The sequence below is a fragment of the Balaenoptera acutorostrata genome, chromosome 7, assembly GCF_949987535.1.
Source record: "Balaenoptera acutorostrata chromosome 7, mBalAcu1.1, whole genome shotgun sequence".
NCBI classification, from domain to species: Eukaryota; Metazoa; Chordata; class Mammalia; order Artiodactyla; family Balaenopteridae; genus Balaenoptera; species Balaenoptera acutorostrata.
In genome coordinates, this window is record NC_080070.1 from 99,667,147 (window position 1) to 99,684,728 (window position 17,582).

Here is a 17,582-nt window from a genome sequence, read left to right on the forward strand (position 1 = left end):
GCTGGAATCATAGTTAGTGTGTATGAGTGAATACATATTCAGACCTCAAAAATTCAGAAAGTCCATCCTCCTGTTTTTTAGATGAGGACACTTGCCCATGGTTAATACTCTTTAAGGTAAAAGCTTTCAATAGATGGCATAACTATAATTTTTAAGGTGACAGTAAATCTTGCCATCTCTGTAGGAAAAGTGTATTATGCGACTAAGATATGTAACTGCATCGCACAAGCAAGGGAAGCCTGGATCATCCTCCTAGACTGCTCTCAAAACCAATTCTTAGGAATTTTCTCCTTGGCATTGCTGGACATTTTGTCTATGAGTAAATTCAGTAACTGAAGATCCCTAAAATTTTAACAGTACATATTTTTGAGAAATTTTGGTGGGGAGAAGAGGAGATGAGGGTTGGAGGCAAATAATAAATTCTGAAAAGTTATAGTAAACTCTTTTTACCTGGTAGCAATGGAAGGAGAAATTTCAAACAACCCCAAATCCAGCAAGTCGTCAAAATATAGTATAAAATGAATTTAATAAACTTTAAATTCTAATAATCTTGTGCTTCAAGATTCTTAAAATCTTGTAACATATTTGCTTTGCTATAGAGATCACCTAGAGCTGCTCTGTCCCATATGGTAATCACTAGCCACACGTAGCAACTGAGCACTTGAAATGTGGCTAGTCTGAATAGAGGTGTGCTACCAGTATAAAATAACACTGGATTCTGAAGACTTAGTAGGAAAAAAAGAAAGTAAAACATGTCACTAGTAATTTTTTAAATATTGATTACATATTGAAATATTTTGGGTAAATAAAATACACTGTCAAAATTATTTGCCTGTTTGTTTTTACTTTTACATTTTTTTGAAGATTTAAAATTAAAAACATGGCTTGCATCACAGTTCCACTGGACAGGGCACTTCCCTGGCCATCCAGTGGTTGAGACTCTGCGCTTCCAACGCGGGGGGCGCAGCTTCGATCCCTGGTCAGGGAACTAAGATCCCACATGCCATGCGGCACAGCCAAAAAAACAAAACAAAACAAACAAAAACAAACAACCAAACAAAAATTTAAAAAATCCACCACAATTCCACTGGACAGCACTAATCGAGAACAAAATTTTCATAATGAAAAGCTTTTTAAAAGGCATTTACTGTTCTATTTAGTAGCTGAGCTCTCTTTTTCTTGAATAGCAGAAGTAGACTCAAGATGAGCAAAGCAACACTCCCTTACCTCCTTCCCCCAATTCCTCCCCCTCCCAGCATCCAATCTGAGACCAGGAGGCCTTTGGAGCCAGGGCCTCCCTATCAGGACCACTGTCAGGCTGAGATAGTCCTTTGCAGCAGACACTGTGTGATATAACAGTCACTTTGCAGTTCTAAACAACAGATTTCGTTGTTGATTTGTGGTCACATAAAAAATTTTTTAAGCGGAAACATAACCTTTTTTTTTTTTTTGGGCCATAGCTTATCTGGATACTGGTTATCTGCCACTGATAAAAACATTTTTAGTGCAATGCACTTTTAGATCAAATAGGGCAAAGCCATTCTTTTGTTAACTACTGTAATTTTTCCAAAAGACATTTATTAACATCCACCCAACAAGAAGCCATTAAAACCCTGGGGACTTCCCTGGTGGTCCAGTGGGTAAGATTCCGCGCTCCCAACGTAGGGGATCAGAGTTCGACCCCTGGCCGGGGAAGTAGATCCCGCATGCATGCCACAACTAAGAAGTCCACACGCGGCAACTACAGATCCCGCATGCCGCAACTAAGAACCGGTGCAGCCAAAATAAATTAAAAAATAAAATAAAACCCTAAAAAACCTTTTCATATGTTTTTGTGCTACTTACCTCGATGGCAACACTGGTTTCCTTATTTTTAAAAAGCTGGAGCTCTTCTAAACGCTGCTTTTCTTCAGCTGTTAAAACCGTAAATACATCTTCTGAAGGATCCTTTAAAATAACCATGAGAACTCCCAGTGAGTCACACACAAAATTCGAGGCTGTCAAAGCTCTATATTTCTATGATCTCCAGAAAAGGCTATTTTTATACAGAAGGTGACTTCTGCTAGAGAGCTGCTCTTACCTCTTCATCTACTGGGACAGACAAGTCACTCAAATGGCTGATGCGTCCATCTTTTCCTATTTCGTGAACAACGAAGTCAGAATATCTGAGGAAAAGAAAATGCAAACTCTCAAAGCATCAACATTTTGCTGCTTATTAATTTTAGGAGAAAGTTTCTCAACAGTAAGCCTTATCATTGTGCAAAACAGGGATTAAAAATAAAAACCTTCAGTGCAAAGTCACGGAGTTATTTTTTTCTGGTTTCACAATGAATTCTAAGCCACACCTTGGCTTGGTACCAGAATGTACAGAAAAGACCCTCTGAACTTCTAGAATATTCTTCCAGAAAAATGCCTAAATCAAAGCTTATTAATGTTGCCCTATGATTATACAGTCCATTCTAAAGTAAATCACAAAACACAGTAAATTTAATCAAATCAGAAGCCTGTATATCTCCCGAGAACCACCCGGAAGCTTACCTTTATGCTAAATACTTTACAGACATTATTTAAAATACTCTCAACAACCCTCAGGTAGAATTATGATCCAATTTTGGACAAGGATACTGAAGCTCAGAGGAGTTAAGTAACTATGAAGTGGCTGAACTGGATTCACACCCAGATCCACCTGGCTCCAAAGACCACCTTCTTTCTCCTGTAGATGTGGCCCATTCAGGTGAAAGAGTTTAAGATTTTAAGATCAATTCAAGGGAAAACTTGACACCATTTAAAGTAATATATTTTAAGGAAATAAATAGCACCTATTCACATATTAACAAGGGATGCCACAGGGAAATTGTTATTTAGTCATTTTATCTTCAAATAGTTTCCTTTACACATCCAGGCAGCTTTCCTTCATCCTATTCCTTATTGACCATCAGTGTGAACAATCCTTGGGGACAGAAAGCTAAATGGAAAAACAGACTGCTGATTTCTTTCCAGAGAAAAGAACTAATACAACTAAAATAACTTGACATAAACGAAACGTACCTTTCTTTTAAGATTCCTGAGAATCCTTGGTGAGAACTTACGAACTTAGTGATGCCTACATCCAGCTCGGTGAGCCCGTGCTTCATCATGTTCGCGAAGCTCTCTGCCTCTTCCTCCTCCTCACCCTCCTCTGAAAGGCCATCTTCCTCCTCCTCTTCCTCCTCCTCCTCCTCCGACCGAGGGTCAGAATTCTTTTTACCCTCTCCGGCAGTTTTGGGTGGTCCAGGCACCTTTTCACTGCTGGGTAGAGAGTTGTTCTCTAGCCCGTCTTGACCTTTGGTCGGACAGCATCCTGAGACCTTCTGTCTCTTTGCCTCACCTGGGGCCACACTGTCATTATCTTCGACGGCAACAGACCCCCGTTTCAATGACACACCGGTCATTTCTGTCATCTCCATTTTCAAGGATCCAAGAAAACATTTAAGAGAACCTTTTAGAAGCAAGAAAGAGCAGGCAGTAATAATCACTTCAATAAAGAATTGGGTTTCAGCAAATAGAGGCACATTTAACTTTGTTCCTAGGGTCCTAAATATCATTTATTAAAATAATTCTTCCAAATATACTTTTAGTGGCATAGAAAAATGGCACAATATTTCTGCAGGGAATTTGACAGCAAAAGCCTTAAAAATATGGATGCCTCTTGACCCAGAAATACTACTTTCAGGGATTATCCTAAGAAAATAATTAAGAAAGTGCTTAAAGTTTTAACTGTAAGGATGCTCACCTCAGTGCTTTTACATTAACAAAAAATTAAGAACAATGACATCTAGGTACATAAACTGAACAACATGTAGAAACAATGTGAAAAGAAACTGGGAAAGGTAGTTACTTCCAGGAGAGGGTGTAGGTGGCTGCGGACAGCAGAGAGACTTGTTTTTACTGAATACCACAGCTGTAGCATCTGAGTTTTGTTTCACATATATTGTTATCTTTTAGAAAAGCTGATTAAGTTAAAAGTATATAAATTTACTAACATGAGTCATTTATTAATATGATTCATACCATGTCATATTTTTTTAAAAAGCAAGGAGAATGGGGAGTTCTTTAATGAGTACAGAGTTTCAGTATTGCAAGATGAAAAAGAGCTCTACATATTGGTTGCACAATGTGTATGTACTTAACGCTAATGAACGGCACACTTAAAAATGGTTAGAATGATGTTACGTGTATTTTGCCACAATTTAAAAAATACAGATTATCATTTAACTGGCCCATACACGATGTACTAAGCAAAAGTCTAAGAAGCCATACGCACTTCCCAGTATGGAGCACACATTTATCTAAGACCGCAAGCACCTGTCTAATTTGACCATATTTGATGCTCTTGGTGAAATAAGGATAAAGCTTCTTCTTATATCACTTATATAGGGAAATGCTAAAATTAACATACGAACTTGCTAAACATATTATAAAGAACATAAATGAGCAAAATATTCTAGTTCTCCAAGGCTTGGTTAATAAGAAGCCCACCTACAGAAGCATCTACAGTAGAATAATAATGATGAACTAAATTTTAAGAATCCGTATTTGATCTTGCCTCATTGTCAAGTCAAGAATGGAAAGAAAAGTGAAAAGCGAAAGGCTACAAAAAATAGAAGGGGGGGGAAGTAGAAAAAATGTCAGTAAAAACAATTTCCTTTGAAAGACAAAAAAAAAAAAAAGAAAATGGAAGAAACCAAGAAAACGGGAACTGAAGTAGACTGCACCTAGTTATACAAAATTATCTCTAATCCAAGTAAGAAAGCACTTATTCTTTACGTGTTCTAAGCAAGGTATAGTAAAAGAGAATGCTAGTTTATGAGATGCTGATGGTGTTTCATTCTCATTTTATACCAACAAAACTGCCCTCAGAGCCTGCACACCAGTGACGGAGGCAGGCAGGGCCCAGGGCTTCCTTGAGACATGGGAACACACAGAAGACCTCAGGGGGCACTGGCGTGAGGGTGTCTGAGAAGACCTCTTCCTAATGGAAGACTAGACGCGAACACCTGAGTCAAGCTTTAGGGAACGAGTAAGAGAGAGGCTGTGCAAAAAGCGGGAGGAAGGTGGTACAGCACGTGCAGAGGCACGGGAGAACATGGAGCGCTGGAGGAACCCCCCCGAGCTCACCATGCATCACGAGGGCAAAACACGCACGCAGAGAACCTACACTTAAAGCTGGGGAGCTGGCGGAAGCCACACCAAGCTGAACAGAGGGAATTACATCCGAAAAAACAAATCGTCACCTGATTCGTAAGCCAGAGAGATTTCATGGTATCCCTTCAAAGAGAAAAACCGGGGTTAGGCTGGGAGATTAGGTAAGACGGCAACTGAGGTAAGAAATTAGTACAACCTGATCTAAGGCTGAGGCAAAGGTGACAGAAAGGAGGGGTGGATTCAGGGACATTTAAGAGGTGGCGCGGACAGGACTGGGTGACAAATGTGAGAGGAAAGAGGAAATACTACAGGATGACTCAGGTTTTCTGTCTTGGGGAATTGAGAGGATAAGGGGAGCTCTTCCTGACATGGGGACCCTAGGAAGAGGCATGGCGGGTAGGAGGGATATAAGCACACGTACAGTCCTGTGGTGTTGCTGGCACCTGGGGGATATCCCATGGCCACTTTATTACACTGTGTCACACATATTCTTACCCCCAAACCCATAATGGCTCCCCGATGCCCCAATGGCGGTGTGGACCTCAACCAGGGGCTGGACATGTCCTGTGAGCAGCTGATGCGGAACCGCGGGCTTCGGAGGGAGCGGCATCACGCCTAAGTGCCTGCACGGGGCCAAGAAGGCGGCGTCACCCACAGAGAAGCCCCAGGTGGTGAAGAAGCACCTGCGCAACGTGATCATCCTGCCCGAGACGGTGGGCATCTACAATGGCAAGACCTTCAACCAGGTAGAAATCAGCCCGAGATGATCGGCCACTACCTAGGCGAGTTCTCAATCACCTACAATCCAGCATTGGGGCCCCCCGCTCCTCCCGGTTCATCCCCCTCAAGTAGCCTGCTGGCCACTAAAGACACAGACATCTCTAAAACAAAAAACCCTCACAACGTTCTCAGCTGGCCTGACAGGATCTACAAGCAGATCCCGGTACCCTTCTTGAGGTGAGAAGAGGAGAGCACAGCTAACAACAGCCACATCCACAGCTGGGCTCAGACTTCACGGTCTGCAGGACGTCTACCTCCTTCCCAGGACGCAGAGAACTCATCAGCCTCCCTCTCAACAACGTGATGGCTGTAAGCCCGGATTGAAACACCAGTTACTTCCTCTGCTCCATCCTTCTGCTTCGGCACCATCCATCATCCAGCACCATGTGCCGCTATCCTCCACACAGGCCTCCGACGACTGAGGCCCAGCCCGCACAGGCGCCCACTCCCAGCCTGACCATTCACGAGCTCTCTCTTGTGGGAGGTCCTCCACACCTGTCTCAGCCCTGGGCTCCCCTGTCCTTTGAAACTCATCTGAAGACCACGAGCCCTGACTCCCATGCCTTCCACTCTGTTAAGTCCATGTCTTCCCATTTTACCTCCCTTCATCTGCACTACCCACGTGGGCACCCAGATACCATGCTTTCCCTCACCACTTTCTAGCTGTGTAACTTGGTCTGAGTAAATTACTTAACCTCTCCAAGCCTCTGTTCTTCAGCTGTAAAACGGGAATGATATGTGCTTCACGGGACTGTCGTGAAGATTAAATGAGATGACAAACACAGAGTGGCTGGCCACAGTAGGAACTAAATAAATGCCAGTCCCCTGTCCTCCCTCAAGAGGTCTGCAGATTCTTTGAGGATAGTAATTCTTTTGTACCTGCCAGAGAATCCAGAGAGGTATTACAAGCATCAATAGATATTTTGAAGAATTCTTGAAACAGGTGCTGAAACTGTTCCCCATCTACAGATATCAAAGACCTACTAAGTAGCAATTCCCTAATGAAATACTGGACCATGGCCACTAACATCACAAAAAATAGACAACCAGACAATGCAGGCCCCTGAAAGGACATGCTGTTATCTATGAAGCTCTTACTGATTGCAACTCTATGTCTAACTACTAGTTTAGATGGCATACAGGGACAGAAGATGTTAAACACCACCATGCAGAAGCAATCAGCAAAAGTGTGAATGTGGGAAACTCAACAAGGACCAAGACAGTCCTTCAACTAATAAACAGCAAGACAAAAAAGAGGAAAGGGGAACATACAGATAAACCTACAAAGAAATGCAATGGGTGGATTCTTCTTTGAATCCAGGTTTAAACAAATCAACTGTTAAAAAAAGTATTTATGAGACAATCAGGTACACTGAAACAGTGAGGATATTTGATGACATTAAGATAGCATGGTCAACTTTTTAAGGTACAATAATATCACTGCGGTTACACTTAAAAGTAGAATCTTTGTCTTAGAGATACAGGATGAAATCTTTATGGTTGAAAAGATATGAAGTCTGGACTTTGTTTCAGAATAATTTACCAGTGATGAATGAAAGTGCAGTGGGGTATAGATTTAAAACAAGATTGGCCATGAGTTGATAGTTGTTGCAACAACAATGGGTGATGAGAATATGGCGATGTCATCACATTATTCTCTCTACTTTGCATGTTTGAAATTTTTTATAATAAAAATAAAAGTTCAAGGTATAAAAAGATACACTAATTATTCTATTCTCATCAAACCACCACTCTGTCCAGCTCTACTGCTCCCTCTCTCCCATCACCTGTTCTTCAAACACAGAGACCTGCAGTCCCAAGATACCACCTCTTCCATCTTCATTTCTTCAAACGCCCCAAACCTCAACAGCTCTTAACTCCTAAGCCACACTCAACACTCTTGCTCACTAGCCCAGCTGCACGATCCTTGCTAAACCTCAACCAAGTACCAATCCTACTGTCTCCAGCTGTGTTCCTGGCTGCTGCTGGAGAAAACATCGCCAGGTGAGGGGACTTCCTCTTGTGACAGCCCTCCATGCTGCCTGGCCATCCCTGGTCAGCAGGGTCTTCTCCAAGTGCTGTGTGCCACTCACAAAGAAAACAGGGATCCTGGGACAGACACACCTCCTTCCAGCACATTCACAAGACCCCTTATTATAACCATTCCCCTGCAACTGCACCCCTCTGAAGGGAATTCCAGACTCATTTTAACAGTCACTCACTTCTCGTCCCCGCACTCCATCCCCTCAGCAAATACTCACCATGCACCCCTGTACCAGGCATTATTCCAGGTACTGCATGCGACACCCTAGCGAATCAAATAAATGCCCCGCCAGCGTGGAGCTTACATTCTGGTGGAAGATCTGGCTTCTACTCCATGCTTTTGTCCTGCTTCTCGAGGTGCTCTTTTCCCCTCCTGCTCAACATGCTGCTTAAATTTGGGCTTCCCCAGGTTCCTTCCCCAGTCCTGTTCCCTTCTCATTCCCAAGTTTTCCAGCCAAGACACATCTCCAACTCCCTGATTTACTCAGGGGAGGGGTCCGAGGCAATCATAACGACCGCTAAACAATGACAGTGTACAGGGAGCTCAATCAAGCCTCGCTTCAACCCTGTGACTTAGGCGTCATTATTATTCCCATCTTAGCCACTAAAAAAGAGAGTATCTTGCTCTAGGTCACACAGCCTAGTAAGAGGTAGAATCAAACATCAAATTCAACATGCCCCTAAGTGATCTCATCATTTCCCACCACAAATGCACTTCTCTTATTTATTTATTTTTTAAATTAATTAATTTATGTTTTTTGGCTGCGTTGGGTCTCTGTTGCTGCACGCAGGCTTTCTTTAGTTGCGTGGAGCAGGGGCTACTCTTCATTGTGGTGCGTGGGCTTCTCATTGCAGTGGCTTCTCTTGTTTCGGAGCACGGGGTCTAGGTGCGTGGGCTTCAGTAGTTGTGGCTCACGGGCTCTAGAGTGCAGGCTCAGCAGTTGTGGCTCACGGGCTCTAGAGTGCAGGCTCAGTAGTTGTGGCGCATGGGCTTCAGCAGTTGTGGCACCCGGGCTTCAGTAGTTGTGGCACACAGGCTCAGTAGTTGTGGCGCAGGGGCTTAGTTGCTCTGCGGCATGTGGGATCTTCCCGGACCAGGGATCGAACCTGTGTCCCCTGCACTGGCAGGCGGATTCTTAACCACTGCGTCACCGGGGAAGCCCTGCACTTCTTTTAAATTGCACCTCTTACTCAAGGAATGTTAGCAACGAACTACCAGTCACCTAAGCCAAAATATCGGCATCACCCCATCTCCTCACTCTCCCCTATGTGAATGAAATTCTGGAAGGTTTAGGACAGCATTGTTACACCTAACATCCCTGGAACGAGAATATTAACAGATCGTGGATCTGAAGTATCAACTCTTGCTTGGCAGTTTGGGCATATGACTTGGAGCCTGATCTAGGTTTTGCCATTTACCAAGTGGGTCACCTCTCTTAAGTCTCAGTTCCTTTCTCTTTAAAGCTGAAAATCATGACTTGGTCAAAGGTCTGCACTAGCTGTTGCTATTCAACTGTTGGTCATTAATATTTATTATGGATGGTTTTCACCGCAGAACTGTATTGCTGAGTCTGGGGAAAAACAAAGCTTCTTATGCTTCTTTTGTTCTCTGGGCTAATGATTAAACATGGCTTTCTCCTTCAAATACCATTTAATTTTAAGAGACCCTCAAAGCACTGCCAAGAGCACCAAATAAACAGACCTTTAGTATCTTTTGGCAGTCCTTTTTTTGACACTTGTGGACACTTGCCTGATCTCTTTTTCTTGTTACATTTAATTGTAAAGACAAGCTCATTAAACAAAAGTATACTTTCCATTTGTTTTAGCCAATGGCCCTAACACAGACATTATTAAAGTATATATAGCACAAGTGATTATAAACCACTCAATATAAATTTTGCTAAGTTCTGTCTGTGGGCCTAGAAGCTGAGAACATATTTGCTAGAACAGGTATGCAAATGTCTGTGCTAAGGGAGGCAGAACTCAAATCAGTATTGTTTTCTTAAGCAGAAACTACACAAAAGAGAAGACTGAAATGAAATATAATTTTTAAATGAGAGAGAGAGAGAATGAATCATGTGAACATCGAAGAGGCCGAGAAGAATTCAACCAGAAAAATAAAACAACCCTAACCGCCCCCATTTGATTTCCCTAAGGAAATGAGCTTTGCATTCAGGATGATCTAAATATACATATTCAAGCCTTCTACCTCAAAGCTGTAAAAAGTGACTGGCTTTAAAAAAAAAAAAAGGAGGGGGGGAGGGGAATAAAGGGCCCAGCTTTACGAGTTTTCTAAATAGTACTAAAATTTAAAAAAAATTTTAAGAAACATAATGCTGTACAAAAACACTATCCATGATACTAATGAGAGCTTCTCAAATGTCAACTAAAATCTTTATAGACCAGAAGTTTGATGCTACAACTGGGAAGAGAATGAAATTTAATGATACTTACCCATGAACTCAAAGTCCTACACAATTCTTTAGAGGGAATACTAAAGTAATAGGTTTTGTTTCTTTTACACTCCGAACGAGCCAAATGGGATTAGAAATATTACAATTTTAACAGTATTTAAAAGTCTTTCTCATTAAGACATTACATTCACCAATAAGCTTCCTCTACAATCCACAACAAAAATAAAGTTTAGCATTTTCAAAAGTTTAATACAAGATTGACAGTCCCTTAACATTACTTCCTGCAAAATGAACATCTAAAAAAGGGCCATAATAATCTTATCTGTACTTCAAAACCCTCCACAACTTCCACTTTTTAAATGCATCTATCCTCCATCCTCTGCAAACCATCAAGAATCCCTCCAGCTTTCACGACAAAGAGCACTCTCTTCAGGGCAGCGCACAGACTACACTCTAATATGCGAAGTCATTAAGGCCCTTAGATTCGTTCATTTCACAAATATTAAGCACCTCTTATGTGTCTGGCACTGTTCCAGGCACTGGGGAAAAGAGGAAAATTTCCTACCCCCGTTAAGCTTACATATCAGAGAATAAAACAGTCTCAGAACATGCACGCATAAGCGCTACAAGTCAAGCAGAGTAAGGACGGTGAGAGTAAGAGGGGTGCCCTTTAATGAAGTCTCTCTAAGGAAGTGCCTTCCGAGCAAAGACTTGAAGGAAGGACTAGACATGAAAAGATGTGTGTGTTCGGGCAGCAGGTACAGTGCCTGTAAAGTACCTGAGGCAGGAGCAAACTTATTCAACAGACCAGCTGGACTGTTATTTCTCTCTCCTACTTGGGGCCAAAAGCCACGTTTCATTAACAGCTCTACTGCACCAGCTTCTATCAATCAAAAGATACGTTCAAAAGGAGTTGTAAATTAATACACACGAACTGTTGGCTACTTTGCCTAATGACTGAACAACATCACTGCCTATCCAGTGTGAGTGTACAGTCTGATTTTTGGCCGGTGCCTCGACTGCCAAGGCAAGGAGGTGCAAGGCAAGGACTGCCAAGGTGATGGGGCATGCCGGGTTCACAGATGATGAGAGACTTGAAACAAAAGCCCTTAGTAACCCTATATTTTCGGAATGAAAAAAAAAAAAAAAGTGGTCTGACAGCGGAACCAAATATTTGAAAGACTAAACACTCCAAACCCTCTTTCTTGGCAGGCGCTAATACCCAGGCAATGAGGGAGTACTGTTAAACCTCTCGGTGCAGGGCTGGCGGTAACGACTCCGTGTGGATGGGTCAACACGCCCAGCAGCACCTCCTCCATCCACTCATTAAACACTGACCGAGAAAAACTCCTGTCTGCTCCTACACTGGGAAACGTATACAAAACAAGCAGTCACCTGAGTGCCTGCTTGGCACGTAGTAGGTTCGCTGTTAGTAATGACAGATAAATAAGAGAACGAAAGCACGTGGGCTGGACCCGGTAGAAGCCTGGCTCAGCGGTGTACGGAAGCTATAAAGGGCTTCGGGATAAAGGCGGATTTTCTCTTCCGGGAGGAAGAAGACTTTAGAGAACCTCAGGGGCAAAGAATGGGAGGAGTGGGACTGGGATCCTCGGGCTAACAGCGCCGCGGGGAGGAGGGAGGGCGCGGCGCTTGCGAGGACCCGCCGGGAGAGCGGGGGGCGGGGCTGGCACCGCCGAACCGCAGAACCCGCCGGGCTCCAGCCACGCTCCCGCGGGCACGATCCGTAATGGAGGCGCCATGGGCGCGCCGCGGCCTCAGACCACGGCCGGGACGCCTTCCCAGTCCACGCTGCCCCTCCGGGTGGGGTTTTGGGCCGGGTGGCAGGGCCGAGGGCTGGCCGCAGAGCCCGGGTGGCTGTGGGGAGGCCGCACACTTACCCGGGGCCTGAGAGCGCGCGCGCGGCGCGGACCGGGCGACAAGGAGGCGGGCGCGCTGCTCCGGGCGCAGGAGGGCGGCGGCGGCAAGGGCCACTCGGAAGAACCAGCCGCAAGGGCAGCCAAGCATAAGCAGCAAACGCGGTAGGCGCCTGGGCCCCGCCGCGCTCAGGCGGACTCACAGCGGCTGGCCTCGCACACGTGCAGCGCAACGACGCGCCCCTGCCGGCTGGCCCCTCCCCCGGGGCGGAGCACGCCCTCCGCCGCCGGCCACGCTCCTCCGCCCCCGCCCACCAACCTGTGGAGGAGGTCCTGCCCACTCCCTCCCACCCCTGCTCAGTGGCCCCCGGGAAGCCTCGTGCTTGCACCCTTTGGCCTTGCAACCTGCGAGGCTGGAGCTCACCGTGGTCCTTTCACTCCGTGAACTCTCAGGCGGTCGCACCTGGGCTTTGGCGGGGGGTATATACCCAGAGGGGAACTGCTGTGTCATATGGTAATTACATTTTTAAATTTTTGACCAACCCCCATATAGTTTTCCATAGCAGCAGTAGACTTGTTTTTAAAATCTGGGTTTACATGTGGGAATCTGGTTAGCTGATCATAGGTCATTCGCTAAGACTGGTTGTGTTCTATGCTGCCTTCCGCTGATATTATTCACCTCAGTTAAGTACTTCGAGTAGTTTTCTGTCCCTAATGCATGTAGAATCACATTTTCTTGAACTGTGGTTAATTCACAGGTTAATGTCCCAATGAGAACAACTGCAAGTATTTTTACCACACCCACACAGTAGAAATTCAATCTAAACTTTTAATTTTCGTATACAGTTGGCCCTTGAACAATGCAGGGGTTAGGGGCACCAACTCTGTCCAGTTGAAAATCCAGGTATAACTTTATAGTCAGCCCTTTGTATCTGCAGTTCCACATCCATGGATTCAACTAACTGCAGATGATATAGTACTGTAGTAAGTATTTATTGAAAAAAATCTGTATAGATGGACCTGGGCAGTTCAAAACTTGTATTGTTCAATGGTCCACTGTACTTTAAAAAGTACCTTCTCTGAGATTGTGGCCCAACTCCTCACAAGCACGTATGGAGGAAAGAATGTTCACATTTCTTTGGACATTAACTGGGTACATGGTCAAAACCTACCCTTTTTGCATTTCAGCCTAAACTGCCTTAGACAAGATCCAAGTAAAACATGCATTTTTTGTTTTTTTTGTTTTCCAAAAAGGCAGCTCTTTATTGGCTTTTATAGTTAAAATAACACAGGAGTGTTCAAAACTTCTTCCCCATTCCAACTCCCTCTAATAAACATTTGACAGTTTAATGTTCTCCTTGACTCTAAAATTACATCCTAACATGTATATTATGTATAATATTCAGGATCCTGCTTTTAACTCCACACCAGTACTATGGATTGCTAAGTGCCTAACACACACAGTTTATCTCGTTTCTTCCTTTTTATTGTCTAGTATTCTGTCCATCTTAGATGCCTCTTTCCATTCCCCAGATAGTAGTTAATTGTTTTCTGTGCTCCTTCAGACATTGCAAACATTTCCCTTGTTGAACTTACTGATTAAACTTCATCTGTTTCCTTCACCGGAATATGAATTGTTCAGAAGCAAAAATTGGGGTTTAGAGCAATCTTTTTTCTCCTTTAATTTTATTTTTTATTTTTATCAGTTATACATATATGTGATTTACAGTCAAATAATTCTATAGAAACCCTGTAAGTTTTGCAATGAAACAGAAGAGACTGTATCCCCACCCTGTCCCTTCCCTGTTTCCCTTTCCTCAAACAAAGTCATTTCATCTTTCAACTGGTTATTTTGATTTTTTACCTTCATTTCTCTATGTAAAATGTTTGCATTGCTATTTCTTGATGTGTCACTTTTAGGCACTATCTATTGACTTCACTTAATGGAAAATGAGGGTTTAGCTCTTCTTCCTTCCCCCAGCCCCACCACCCTTCCCTTCCCTTTATCTGCCTGATATAGTTATATTGTGCCTTTTAAAAAATATTTATTTGTCTGTTTGCACCAGGTCTTAGTTGCGGCAGGCAGCCTTCTTAGTTGCAGCATGTGGGCTCCTTAGTTGCAGCTCCAGGGCTCCTTAGTTGTGGCATGCAAACTCTTAGTTGCAGCATGCATGTGGGATCTAATTCCCTGACCAGGGACTGAACCCGGGCCCCCTGCACTGGAGGCGGAGTCTTATCCACTGCGCTACCAGGGAAGTCCCCAGTTATACTGTACTTTTAAAAACAGATTTGTGTTTACTTCATTATAATTAGGTAAACATTACTCACATCTTGAGCAAAGTAATATACTATGATTACTTCTCCTCCTCAATTTTTTGTTTTTCTTGCAGTTAATAATGATCTTATTTTTACTATTCATCACTAAGCCTTCTTAATGATTGTTTAAACCTCTCCCTCCAGAGATTCAGATAGATGAGAAGTTCTATGAGTCTAATCTTTCTGAAGGAGCCTCTTCTGGAGCCTTCTGACCTGCATCATCTACGTCTAGTGCACAGCTGTTGTCAGGGCTTCCCACTTTATTTTTCTCCTGTGTTGTGTCTTCTGTTTCCTATATCCCATGCATTCTTTTTCTTTGTTTAGCCCTCATTTTAGTGGAGTACATCTCCAGTAGCTTCCTGAGGAAGGAGAAATAAATGAAAGGGAAATTTTTTGAGCTCTTGAATGTCTGAACACACCTTTATTCTTTTTTTTTTTTTTTTTCTTTTGGCTGTGTTGGGTCTTCGTGGCTGTGCGTGGGCTTTCTCTAGTTGCGGCAAGCGGCGGCTACTCTTCGTTGTGGAAGAGGGCTTCTCATTGCGGTGGCTTCTCTTGTTGCGGAGCACGGGCTCTAGGCGCGCGGGCTTCAGTAGTTGTGGCGCACGGGCTTAGTTGCTCCGTGGCATGTGGGATCTTCCCGGACCAGGGCTCGAAGCCATGTCCCCTGGATTGGCAGGCAGATTCTTAACCACTGCACCACCAGGGAAGTCCCCACACCTTTATTCTTTATCCACACTTGATTGGTAGTTTACTAGTCACGTACAGAATTTCAGTTTGAAATAAATTTTCTTTGGAAATTTAATAGACCTGCTCCCATGTCTTCTAGCTTTCTTTGTGACCATTGAGAAATTGAAAGATATGCTGATTCTTGATCCTTTCTAAATGATCTCTTTTTCTCTCTGGAAGGCTAGGATTGTCTTTTCGCCCCCAGTGTGCTGCAGTCTCACAAAGATGAGCCTTGGGATGAGTCAAGTTGTACCCATTGTGCTTGGCACTCAGTGGGACCTCTTCAAGCTGGAAATTCATGACCTTTAGTTTGGGGAAATTTTCTTGAATTGTTTTGTTGGTGATAACTCCTTCCCTAATCCCGGTTGTTGGTGTTTTACAATTCTTGTTTTTTGTATTTTGAACCCCCTGTAGTGGTCCTCTAATTTATTTTTTCTTTCGTATTTTTCATTTCTTTGTCCTTTTGCTTTTTTTCCCCCTAGGATACTTCCCAACATTTATCTTCCAACTTTTTATTGAATTCTCATTTCTACTATCATATTTTTTTGTCTCTGAATGCTCCTTTTAAAATAGTAGCCTGTTACTGCTTTATGGTTGCAATCGTGTCACACATCTCAGGGTATAAATAAATAAAGTTTTCTCCTCATTGAATGGTTTCTGTTTTCTCTAAGGGCTGCTTTTTTTCCCCTTCCCCTCTTTGTTTCAGTCTCCGTGGTACCACTTTCCATGTTTGTTTTTGAAGTTATCAAATCCCTAGGTCCTCTACTTACCTCTTGCTGGCACTCCTAGTTCTCCTCCCTGGCAAAGGACAGGCTTTTTTGGTCCCTGCACTGGTTGAAGTGTATGTTAGCCGCAGAGTCCTTTTCCTCCTTTCAGGTCCCAGAGTGTTTACAACCAGATCTGCACCCTAGTTGAATTTCATCTGCCTTTAAAGAAAAGAGCCAAAGATAAAGACACTGGAAATTCTGCAACTAAACTGTCCAACCAAAATACATTAAAGCTAGTCAACACGCCTCCTCACACTCAGAACATCTGGGATATCATCTAAAATATAAGTTGAAATGATTCATATTGAATTTACACTGTGGAGAGAGGGATACCTGCAAGCTCCATCCTTAACGACCCCAATGCTGTGGAGGAGGTTTACCGAGGTTGAGAAGGACCTCCCCGCCCCGCCCCGCCCCGCCCCGCCCCGTCCCGCCCCCTTCTCCTTCCAGAGCGCCCGATACGGCCCCCCGCTGGCAGGGGGCGCCACCGCGCACGGCCGGCGGCTGCGCGGGCAGGGCCTCTCTGGGAGGAGAGGAAGAAACCAGAGAGACGGCAGAGGAAGTTGCTGTGGCTCTGGGAGCTAAGGTCTCGAAACTCTACCGGTGTCTGATCGCTGGCCGGAGCCCGAGTCCATTGGCCACGCTGGCTGCGCAAGGAGCCGAGGACTCGCACGGAGGCAGGATGCTCCTGGCCGGCGATTTCGGCAAGGCGCCGGCAACCCGGGTGAGGCGGCCCTTATGGCCCGGGGCGGGGACACTGGTGGCCCAGTGAGGTGGCAAGACCTCCCAGGGGAGGGTGCCTCGGTGAAGTGGCCTTGGCGGCCTGGGGACGCGGTTACGGTGGCCCGGGGGAGATGGCTCTTGCAACTCTGGTGAGGTGGCAAAGACCTCCCGGGGGAGGTGGTCCCAGTGCGGTGGCTCTGGTGATCCCGGTGAGATGACACAGGTCATTCTGGGGAGGTGGCCCTGGAGGCCGAACAAGGTAACCCCAGCGGTCCTGGGGAGGTGGCAATGGTGGCCCCAGGGAGGTGGCCCTTTTTAGAACCTCCAGATCCTGGCCTCTCAGGAAGGCCCCAGAGGGAGGGGGTTGGGACCTCGTTGTCTTCCAGTGGATGCCCTCTGGGAACCCTGTGCGAGTTCCACCTATCACTTCAGTCCTGATGTGTTTGTCACACCTGTTCTCCTTCTAGTGCTGCTCTGAAAATGGTGACCAAAGGAAGAACATCAAGGAGAAAAGTAAGCGGACTCCAAACACCTTAGCACTTTCTACCCAGCCATCTCTCCAAAACTCTGCCCTCAAGGGTCTGCATCGAGGAGGGTCTTGGCCTGTTATCTTTTAGATGAAGCATCTCTTTTTCTCTTTCTGTTAAACACTGATTATCATCATACACATATTTTTGCCTTTCAAGATGGTAAAATATGGGATGATTTGGAGAAGAGCACTTCCTGTCCCCTACCTAGTGCAGGGACTTGTGTGG

General features: G+C 44.5%; 2 protein-coding genes across 9 annotated transcripts in view; one reads left to right on the forward strand and one right to left on the reverse strand.

Moving 5' to 3' along the window:
• PUS7 (pseudouridine synthase 7) overlaps positions 1 to 12,550 on the reverse strand; it is a 54,894-nt gene extending 42,344 nt beyond the window's left edge. For 5 of the 6 annotated variants that reach the window (XM_057550159.1, XM_057550156.1, XM_057550155.1 and 2 more), the window contains exons 1-4: positions 12,320 to 12,550; positions 3,049 to 3,478; positions 2,081 to 2,165; positions 1,846 to 1,947 (exon numbers count right to left, since the gene is read on the reverse strand). In XM_057550159.1, the coding sequence (XP_057406142.1) occupies positions 1,846 to 1,947; positions 2,081 to 2,165; positions 3,049 to 3,478; positions 12,320 to 12,446 (744 nt within the window). In that variant the 5' untranslated portion in view covers positions 12,447 to 12,550. Of the gene's footprint in view, positions 1 to 1,845; positions 1,948 to 2,080; positions 2,166 to 3,048; positions 3,479 to 11,816; positions 11,919 to 12,319 lie in introns of those variants that run through there. The other variant, XM_057550158.1, reaches the window with a different exon arrangement.
• Positions 12,551 to 16,632: 4,082 nt separating this feature from the next.
• RINT1 (RAD50 interactor 1) overlaps positions 16,633 to 17,582 on the forward strand; it is a 28,306-nt gene continuing 27,356 nt past the window's right edge. The window contains exons 1-2 of one of the 3 annotated variants that reach the window (XM_007177300.3): positions 16,633 to 16,828; positions 17,295 to 17,340. In XM_007177300.3, coding sequence (XP_007177362.2) covers positions 16,787 to 16,828; positions 17,295 to 17,340 — 88 coding nt within the window. In that variant the 5' untranslated portion in view covers positions 16,633 to 16,786. The remainder of the gene's footprint in view (positions 16,829 to 17,294; positions 17,341 to 17,582) is intronic. The other 2 variants (XM_057550232.1, XM_057550231.1) reach the window with 2 other exon arrangements.